The sequence below is a fragment of the Chenopodium quinoa genome, unplaced genomic scaffold, assembly GCF_001683475.1.
Source record: "Chenopodium quinoa cultivar QQ74 unplaced genomic scaffold, ASM168347v1, whole genome shotgun sequence".
In the NCBI taxonomy this organism is placed as follows: Eukaryota; Viridiplantae; Streptophyta; class Magnoliopsida; order Caryophyllales; family Amaranthaceae; genus Chenopodium; species Chenopodium quinoa.
In genome coordinates, this window is record NW_018742616.1 from 1,921,712 (window position 1) to 1,932,840 (window position 11,129).

The following is an 11,129-nucleotide window of genomic DNA, read 5'->3' on the forward strand; positions in this document are numbered from 1 at the left end:
TGTATTTAAACTCGTTTTACGAATATTAAAACTAGTTTATTATTACACAATACTAAATTTTGTGTGTATGATATATAGTTAATTAGTATATATGATTTGTATCAAACCTTTAAAACCAAGTTTAGCTAGGGCGAGCAATGTGATGTTGTTTTTTAGTTGAATATGTGTGATATTGCTTGAACAATTTTTTTACTATGCATTTTATTTCACCAATCTTTTTGTCTAAATGTACAATGTTGTTGCGAACACATTTTATCAAAAAAAACCAAAATAAAGATTAAATTCAGTGATTTTATCATCATCATCATCACCATCACCTTATTTATCTACTTAATAAATGGAAAAGCTAGATTAGTTATATTTTAGTTGTGAAAAAATCAAATATTTATTTTACTTGTTTTTTATAAAGAAAACTCTAATTAGACGCGGCAAAATTGCATCAAAAATCAAAAGTTAGTTCAATTTCTTCCAGATAATCAATTTTCCCAAATTCAGTCAACTACCTTTTCTCCCAGAATAATTATACCCAAATCTCACGACACCCAAAAAAAATCAAAATCAAATTTAATCATAAAAAAAATAAAAATAAAAAATAAATTAATCCCTTTACGCACAATGATGATGCTAGTCAACTGCTCCGGTTGCTGGACTCCACTACAGCTACCGCCCGGCGCCCGATCCATCCGTTGTGCTGTTTGCCAAGCCATTACCCAAATCGCTGATCCACACGCCGTCGCCCCACCTCCATCTCATCACGCTGGGCCACCTGCTCCTTCACCACACTCTCACGCGCCTACTCCTCCATCACCGTACTCTCACGCGCCTCCGGGCCCTCCTCCATCGCCGCACGGCCGTAAAAAGGCTGTTATTTGTGGAATTTCTTATAAATTCTCAAGGCATGAGCTTAAAGGGTGTATTAATGATGCTAAGTGTATGCGGTATTTGCTCATTAATAAGTTTCAGTTTCCCTCTGAATCCATCATCATGCTTACTGGTATTTTCTTAATCTCACCTTTTGATTTTTAATTATTTTTTAAATGTTTAATTATTTATTTGGGATTTGATTTGATGATTTGTTTGATCAATTTAATTTCAAGGTGGTAAATTGATTGCAAATTATGCATTAAGAAGAAATTTTGCTGCATTATGACCTAGGGTACCAATTTTTTGGACAGATGGTTCAAATTTGGTTGCATGTGTTTCTTTTTTTTATTAATATTTTCTTATGATATGATGCTTGAATGATGAAAGATTATATCTTGCTTATTGTTGGGATTGTTTCTCGGAATTCGTGAATGATCAAGCTATGTGAGGGTTGGAAATCTTGGAATGACTATCATGGAGTGTAATTTGAGTGTAGAAAAGGAAAGAGGAGCCCTAATAAGGTAATCACAACAAAACCAACCTAGTGATCGTATTTGGCGGTATTGTATTAGAGCTAAACAATTTGCTATCTCAAATATAGAATGGTTGATCTTGGAAACGATTTTTACTCAGTATTGCAGTAAGAATTATGGGTTTGTTTGTTGACACTAGTATTAGTCGTGTTAAGACGATGTTTACTTTGTGTGATTGTGTCCATTGATCTTTGATTCCCCAATATATTTGCCGTTATGCTTTGATGGCCTGAAAATGATTTATAAAATTGAAAGTGGCCAAATAGAATAACTAAAGGCTGATTGAGACCTGGTGTCATTTATGACTAATGATGTCTATTAGGGAGTTTTGACGAATCTCGGTGTTTCTTTGAATCCAGTAATACTTAGCTCCATGTTTTTATTGACGTTCCATATCCTACCTTTTGAAAGGTTCCCTCTTTATTATACATCCTTTCTATCTGTCAAATAGTAATCAATATTGTGTATGTATATGATATGAATTTACAAAAATAAAGGCCTATCATTGAGAATTTCATAAACTTATTCGTGACTGATTGTTCACTATTAATATTTCATCGGCTGCTTGTAGATTAAAGGCATCTTATATCTGCATTTTTTTGGAGTAGCTGTCCTGAGGTTGACCTCTCCTAGTTTGCCGCCTTATGACATGGACTCCATGCTTTGAGTGTTAGAGCCTTAGAGGTCTTCTCTAGATTGACCCAGCCCGAAAAAACCTTTCTAGTCTTGTATGCCCTTTGTTTCAATTAGATATTAAGATGTGGACTATAGTTTCTTCAGCCTTGAATAATCATTACAGAGTAGGCATTATCACATTTCATATAAAGAAAATTCTCCCCGTCAAACTTGGCTTCACATAACTCTAGAAATTTACTTCCCGCTTAAAACCAGATATTGAAGGGATAAAACCCAAGTTATCCTGCTTATTTTTAAAGTTTTAAAGGTGAATATCTTCATCTGGTGAAGTGAGATGGGTGTGACTGTGTGAATGAGACCTCTCATGTACCATCCGGGATATGTTTCTGCACCTTTGCATCCATTACCAATATACCATAACTGTGACTGTAGTCAAAATGTTGTTCCATGATTACAGTATCCAATATTTTTTTCTTGTGGTTGTAAGGCTTTCAGTTATAGTGCGTGTGAGAGTCAATTTCAATGCTCTTAATTGCAAAATTTCATGTACATTAGCATTGTGGAAGTTAAGTAAAATTAATAAAACATACAAGTAATTATTTTAAATGGCGGTTCTGTGTGAAGATAAGCTTCATTGATAGTAAATTCTAAATTGTTAATGCATTATATTGTTGCTTCGATTGTCGTTGTGAATATTAATTTTATTTTGTGAACAACGAAAAGCAGAAGAAGAAACTGATCCATACAGAACTCCTACCAAACAAAATATGAGGATGGCATTGTTTTGGTTGGTAAATGGCTGTCAGCCCGGGGACTCTCTGGTTTTTCACTATTCTGGCCACGGTTCACGACAGAGGAATTATAATGGGGATGAAGTGGATGGATATGATGAAACTCTATGCCCCTTAGACTTTGAAACACAGGGGATGATTATTGATGATGAAATAAATGCAGCTATCGTCAGACCTCTTCCTCGTGGGGTGAAGCTTCATGCAATCATAGATGCCTGTCATAGTGGCACTGTACTAGATTTACCATTTCTTTGTAGAATGAGCAGGTTAGTTTGTTGGAAGTGTTAATTCTTGGTCATGCTACTTGCATGTTCTTCAATTTGCTAGTTTTCTTCCCCCTCTTTGATACCCCTTTATTTTTGTACGTATTTTAGTTTGCCAAAAAAAGTGTAAAATCACGAAATAGCCTTTTAATAGCTATCGTGTCGTATACTTGTATGGCATTAATTATACTTTTTTTTTTAAAAAAATAAATTTCTGGTTAAAAGTTAACCCATATAAACTAACCATCCTTTAAAACCGCCACCCTCTCCATCGTCCAACCACCCCTTCTCTGTCCTCCCCAAAGCAGCCATCTCCACCAAGCGTCCAAGCCCCCTTCTATGTAAACCAATCCCAAAATAAATCAGCAAAGCCATTTTTTGCTCCAATTGCTTCCACTAGAAGCGGATAAAAGGTTCCATTTCTTAAGGAATCATGCAATTATGCTTTGCAAGTCTTGTTTTTATTCCAAGGAGCTCTCTGATGGAAAAACAAGAATTTTTTAAAATTAGAAGCAACTATAGAGATTGAGGGACCTTTGCTCGCCCCACTTATTATGGATTGGTGAATCATTAAGTTTTTCCATTCTTACAATACTGTTTTGTTGGTGATAGAACTTTCAATTAAATAAAAAGCCAAAAATCAGAAGAAATATTATATTAGCTTGAATTCCCGAGTATCACTGATCTTTTAAATCTAATAGTTCATTGATTTTAATATCAAGAGAGACGAGCAGGAGGGGATGGCATGAGTGAAGAAGCCAAAGGGAGGTGGTCTGGAGGTGCTGCAGCTGTTGTGAGTGTCTGTTGGAGGTGGTTTTTGGTAGTTCTAACTGGCTAGAAGGGTGGTGGCTATGTCAGGCGAGGAGATTGGAGGGAGGAGGGCAGGGGCAAAGCAATTAAACTTAATCGTGGTTAACTATTTACTCTGTAACATATTTATTGCCTTTTCCGTTCCCAAATAATAGTTTAGTTTGCCTTTTGCACACCTGTATAGGAAGGTGAATAAAAAAGAAGATAGTGGGGTTTGATTGATTGAAGATGAATTGAAGTGTGGTTTGGTTGATTGAAGGTGAATATAGAAAGCAAGATAGTAGAGTTTGGTTGATTAAATGAATAAAGAAAAGAAGATAGTGGGGGTTAGTTGATTAAAAGTGATTTTTTAGGGACAAGGTTTTTTTTGGTCAAATGGACTTTTATTTGTTAACAGGAAATATTTGTGAAAGTTATCTTTTTTTGGCTACCAAACTAATGTCCACTAGTTCAAGGATAGGTCCTAGTATGTTTACTTTGTTCTCGTGCATTGTTCTCTACACACCCTCACCCGTATACTGCAAATGTCTAATATAACATCTTTAAGTATTTGATGTAGGAGTGGACAGTATGTTTGGGAGGATCATCGTCCTCGATCAGGCGTATGGAAAGGATCCAACGGTGGAGAAGTTATATCGATAAGTGGTTGCGATGATGACCAAACCTCAGCCGATACAGCTGTAAGTTCCTGCCTCTTGCATTTTGCATTGTTCTTTGCAGTCGTGTATTGCTGTATTGATTGGTCGACAAACAAGGAATTGATTTCGTAAAGGGCTTCGTTTGGTCAGGCTTTATCTCAGGTCACTTCGACTGGAGCTATGACTTACTGTTTCATCAAAGCCATTGAGAATGGACAAGCTAGCACATATGGGAGCATGTTAAATTCTATGCGGGCAACCATACGCAATGTTGGTAATAGCTCTGGAGGAGGCTCTGGAGGAGCTCTCGGAGGTGGTGTTGTTACATCTCTTCTGACCATGCTAGTCTCTGGAGGAAGTGTCTCTGGGGGGCTGACACAGGTGAGCTTTTTTTTTTGTTATTCTGTCTATTTCAATTTATATTTTAAATTTTTACCCTGTCTATTCCCACCTATACAACTATTATGCATTAGTTAGCCAATAATGAACATGAAACTCGGTAGTGTTCTTGCTCAAATTTTTTGTGGTATACTAAATGCACTAATGAGTAATCGAGTAGCTGATTTCAGTAATTAGCTGTAAAGCTTGATATTCTTTGATTGTTTTTATTGCTTTTTGTTGAAATTTAATGCCGTATCTTGTACTTTTATTGATGATGCATGCTCAATTATACATTTTTTTTTTTAGCTTTGCTAGGATTTATGTCATGACCTTGTTTGTTGTTTCTTCCAATGGATGATAAACCATGTTTTCCTGGAGTTTTCTGTCACCAAATAGGCGTCATTTCTTCAGTGGCATGCTGTCCTAAGATCTTTGCTTCCTTAAAATAGCATTGCTTAAATGTTATAGCAGGGTAGATGTTTCATGAGAAAATTAGCAAGAAACAAGTAGGCTGTCAATGCAAGCGGCAGAGGCTTAAATCAACCGTAATCCTTGAGTAAATTTTGACAATACCTGATGGATCTATGGAATTTTCAAGTAGTCAAACAAGCTGTGTGAATAACTATTCTATGGAAATTGAATCCTTTATCGATTGGTCATCGTGGCTAGCAAATAGTGTAAGGGGCCTGAAATTGTAATGGATGGTCAGCAATTCAGCATTGTACTCCTCAACTTTCAGTGAAGTATATGTATGTCCTTAAAACAGCGGATTTATACCTTCTTTTTACGGGGTACTGAATATCCAAGACCAATCATAAATAAATAAATTATTAGGACCAGAATCATGTGCGAAATGCATGACTGAATACTTCATATTGTAGAGAACATATACAGAGTAAACGTGTGGGAGGTGTCAATCAAATATGATTAGCCTCGCTCACCTCATCCGCAATCTAACTAATAAGCTTAGATTTAAAATTTTAGATGAACCGAACAAAAATGGGAACTCAAATTATTATAGATGTACACTGTTGGGTTTGAGAAGTGTGGAGAACGGTTCAAGAAGGCTAAGGGGGTGCATAGCTTAGAAGTTTAAGCTATGGGCTATTGCTTGGTGTTAAGAAACGATGGATGGCAAAGGGCTGACTTCAAATGATATTGAGATGATTCAAGTTGGAGGTGATAGCTCGTCTCAAGAGCTTTCCAACGACTGGTCATAAGCTTGATTTGGTCTAGAATCGAGGGAGTTATGGCTGTTTAATGAAGAGCTGTCCGCGCAGTGCAGGAGTTCGACCGAATTTTTGAAAAGTTTGGTCGAACCATGTTTTTGAGGCAGACCCTGCAGCTCTTTGATTTCTAGAGCAGGTTCGGTCGGACCAAGGTAAAAGTTCGACCAAACCACCCCAGGGTAGGTTCGGTCGAACCTTCGAGCCCCTGTTCCAGCGTGCGATTTCTGTTATTTCGCTCGGGATGTAATCTTATCCATTGATCTTCTTGCACTATATATACTTATGTTTTGTCATTGTAGAGAGAGTAATAGGATGAAGGGAAAGATGTAGAGAGAGAACGCCTTAATGTAAACCCAAACACTTAGGGTTTGAGTGTTTGAGAGGGTGAAGTTGGGGTGGGAGTTTTCATGGTGAATTGAAAGCTTGTAAACTACATTAACCTTCATCAAATTGTTACTCCATAGTCGATTGGTGGGTTTTTCTCCCGGTTCTCGGGTTTCCCACGGTAAATTCTCCTTATCTCGTTTATTACTTGTTTTTTCCATCTTTATTATTGTTAATTGTCGTTAATCGCAAACTAGCTAGCACATTCGTTAATCCCTTCATACACTGCATTTCATCTGGACATGTATGAGTGATCATACACAATAAGCTATTTTTTGCAAGGAAAGTGAACAAATGAACACACGTCAGACATTTCAAGTTGGACAGACTGAGAAATTTATTTTGTTTTTATAATTTAATTGAATGCTTTTGGAATTCATTTTTTGTATGTAATGTCTGGAATTGCTCATTCATCCTAGATCTTATTATTAAGACATTAACTTTTCTTCTTTCTGTATGCTGCACAGGAGCCACAACTTACAGCTTGCGAGCCGTTTGATGTGTATATGAAACCCTTTTCAATATGATTTTTAAATCTAGATCGATATCTTTCAGAATGTCTGGTGGAATTGCATCTCGCCTGCTCTTTCTCGTTCTCAAAGATGCAGGGTTTGATGAGCTAGTTTGTGTCCAGCACTTCCTGATTTTGCTGTAAATGATTAATTATTGATGCAGAATTGGAGATGTTTTGGTGTAGAGTAATAAACTACAGGCGGATTAGTATTTGCTTTTTCTATTATTATTCCTTTTAACTTGCTCCCTTTTGGAGTAATGCAGTGTAAATACTCTATTAAAAATGGACTTGTCAATTCGGGAATTTATAGACTTAATTGGATTGAAATACTATATGAAGTACATATTACTGTGTAATAAACTAACAATCTATATACACCAGGGTGTACCTAAAAGCAACATGTGGAGTGCATGTGTCAACACATGACACATGCCTACCACGCAACACGGGTTTGTATACAATTTTATGGAGACATGATTAAGTAATTGTTATGCATGATTTCTTATGCTAAGTACAGTCTGCACTTTTGACTCTCTCGCTGTAGCTTCTTTGTTGATGTTGATGGAGCTGTAGAGGGGTACATAAAGCATAACAATCTTCGACATTAAGGAAGAAGTTTTTGTAATTTGAAATCATCAAAAGAAATGAAGATGACAAATGTGACAAGAAAGGAACTTGATTATCTTAATGAAATCTTATAAAAACTTCTTGATTATACCTTATTAAAATGTAATGAAAACTTCCGAATCTTTTAATATTAAAGGATAAGTAATCCAACTAGTAAGCGAGATTGAAGGGGTTCAATTAAAATCTAATCTAATATCTAATACTAATATTTAATAACGTAAACTAATTGTTCAACTTATTGTTTATACTCAGTAAATATGAACTTTTTTTCCTTTAGCAACGAAATGATGAATGAGTTTATGGTATAAATCATGTAATAAATGAATCAATCAGACAAAACTATCACACTCTTTATTTTTCCAATCACAAAGTAGTGATCTATATGATTTAGAATGATTAAACCGATTGTACACCACACACCCGAAGAAGAGATACATTATACATGCCCTGTATTTGTTTGTGCTTTGCACCTCTGTACTGACTAATGAAAATCATGTTGTGAACACATCAGATCTTTGATTTTTTATGTTTTAGGTATCTTACATAATGTAAAACAAATTATTTGAAAAACATTTTAAACCCGCCATAATGAACGGGTTTCTAGAAAGGCAATGGAAATAAGAAATTTGTTGATGTAGCATGATAATAAACCTTATAAAGGATGGTGATGGTCTAATTACTCTTATTTATAACATACACACATTGAAGTTTGACAAAATACGTAGTAGAAGATTTGAGATGTACTTGAGCAATAGTACTGAAACATTGTGACTAACCTATTACCTACTGTATATGAGACTAATGAGGGTATTTCTATGAAACATAGCTGATATGTTCAGGAATTTAAGTGGGATACTAATTGAAGAGACATAGAGTCTTCAGCTCTTCACCTTTCAACCATGAGGTTAAGGATTCAATATCTTCTCCCCATTAAGCTGTTAGCTTATTTTTGAATATATAATAAACATCAATGGTTATGAAATCATGGTTCTATGAAACGTAAATGGTATATGCTATAAACTTGATTTAATCACAACCATTCTTTTATATAAATGGTTGATCCACTTTTTTTACGTGCACAACTGATTTACAGAATCAAAACAAGCACATGAACCAAAGTGTTAGCTTTGCTTTTCTCAACAACATTTTCATTACTAGCTCCGTTTCAGAATACTTCTACCAAAATGCAGAATATTCAATAATAAGATTAGAATATTTGTTTTTATTACAGGAAGATCATAAAATCTTTGGTAGTTTGGTTACACATATTTTCCTCTAATTTTGAACCTAATAATTACTGAAAACCCAAAGAGCCAAGTCATTAGTCATATGATAAATTTTGTTTTTACATTTATTTATTTATTTTTTTTTTTTTTTGGGAAATTTTACAATTTAAGTTACTACTGCCTGTCAAAAAAAAAAAAAAAAAAAAAAAAAAAGTTACTACTTATGGATAAGTCATTGGTCAATTGCACCAATGGGAAGCATGCCATTTAGATACAAGTAGTAATTTCTTAGAACTTTAACGCCTATAAATTATTTTGGATACAATAAACTCTAGATTTACCCGAAAACAATTAACAATTCACAAGGAACCTCACCCGATAATTGAGAAACAAAACGTTCTCTAGTAGTCTTGTAACTCTGACTTAGCAAGCTTATCACAGAATCTTGATCCAATCTTATAAACAAGCTAAGCTGCATAGTGTCAACTAACATCTCCCAACATTCAGCCACGCATCAACCTTACAACTGCGTGTCCACTTTCTATGAAATTGTTATGTCTTTATCACTCTTCTCACCGAATGTATACGTAAACCAACATTCATCTCATAAACTGTATATATACACATTACATCATCTACTTATGCTACAAACTTATCCACTTTTACATACACTATTATCCAACTTAAACTTACAAAATAAACATCCATCAAATTTTACTCTGATAAAAATATGGCAGGTCGTCAAACTGAACGACACACAGGAAACACTGGCCAAGGTGGTGGCTTGGGAGCTCCGGGAACTACTGGCGCATATGGTGCACGTGATCCATTAGGAGCACCTGGCTCTACCGGAGCATCCAGGACTACTGCTGGTGCTCCTGGCTACGATCCTACTGGATACGGTAATGAATACGGCTCCGAGGACATGGGGCAGCAGCAGCAGCTACGTCGCCCTGCTGCTGATGATGTGGGCACTGGCACTGGCACAGGTTACACTTACGGGACTGCAGGCAGCATGGGACCTACTGCTACAGGGTACCATGCTGGAGTCCATGTCCCCCACACCACCGGTTTATCTGGCACATACGGTACCAGTGGTGGTTTCGACACAGGTGGTTTCGGAAAGAGTGGTGGTGGTGTCGGCGAAGGCTTTGATACCGGTATGGGTGAGCGGACTCATGGAATGGGAAGAGAGAGAGGTGGAGGTGGAAATCCTGTGATGCAAAGCGAAACAGTGGTAATTGAAAGTGTTGGAGGTCTGGAAGGTCAGGATATAGGAGATCAGATGGATGAGTGGGCCCAAAGTATCGGTGCCGGTGAAAGAGGAAGGAATCACGGTGGCAACGACACCGGAGGAGATAAACAAAGAGCAGGGCAACGCCGAGGATGATAAAATAAGGAAACAATAATGTGTTTATCATCAGTAATATCAGCAATAGATTTGGTTTCTGCTTTTTTTTAGTCTTTCAAATTTACAAGTGAACAATAAACAGTGTGAGCAGTACGAAGCCTCTTTTTTTGTTGCAAGGCTTATACATTTAGGAGTGGGATTAAATGTGGGTGTGTGGTTTGGTCCTTTGTTTTTAGGAAATTAGTTTTCTTTATGTTGTAAACTTTTTCTACGATAATGTATGGTTTCTAATTTTCTATTATATTTTGAGGTGTAAAATTCTGTTTATGATATGAGTGATAAAAGTGATTAGTTACTCATACTGTTGTTAAATGTCAAGAACAAGTGTTTTCAAATGTCAAGATTCAAGTGTTTTCAAGTGTAACTCATATTGGAGCTTGTATTAATTAATTTTCCTACATATTACAATTCACGAACGACGTATTTATGAAAAAAATCCTTTGTAATGTTCACTCTTATGTAATGTAAATCTGAGGAAGTTTGTGCAGGACTTGGTGGTGTTACCCGTGTTCAACTGATCATCAAGAACAAGTAATTTTTGCTGGGATATGACCCTTGGTGACCATCACTTCATTTTGTAGAGACAGTACCAATACATACTAAGATACAAAGTAAATTAATCAATACATACTAAGATACAAAGTAAATTAATGCTTGTTCAATTTGATTTCAAAAGCAATTTTAATCACACAATAAAATGATCTTCGAAAAATAAGTTACACAACTTGCAAATGTTCACCCAAAACGTTCTCCAAAAGGACAAAAACCGTATAACTCTGAAGTGTAGATATCAATGTTAATATGTGTTGTGCTACACTTGAT

At 35.9% G+C, this 11,129-nt stretch overlaps 2 protein-coding genes across 2 annotated transcripts; both read left to right on the forward strand.

Annotated features, from left to right (window-relative positions):
- The first annotated feature begins 214 nt into the window (after positions 1-214).
- Positions 215-7,399, forward strand: LOC110721565 (metacaspase-1-like). The gene is made up of 5 exons (XM_021900743.1): positions 215-994; positions 2,760-3,090; positions 4,457-4,577; positions 4,686-4,916; positions 6,997-7,399. The coding sequence occupies exons 1-5, from the start codon at positions 616-618 to the stop codon at positions 7,054-7,056; spliced, it is 1,122 nt and encodes a 373-aa protein (XP_021756435.1). The 5' UTR covers positions 215-615; the 3' UTR covers positions 7,057-7,399.
- Positions 7,400-9,626: 2,227 nt separating this feature from the next.
- Positions 9,627-10,286, forward strand: LOC110721293 (glycine-rich cell wall structural protein 1.8-like). The gene has a single exon (XM_021900432.1). The coding sequence runs from the start codon at positions 9,627-9,629 to the stop codon at positions 10,284-10,286; it is 660 nt and encodes a 219-aa protein (XP_021756124.1).
- The last annotated feature ends 843 nt before the right edge of the window (positions 10,287-11,129 follow it).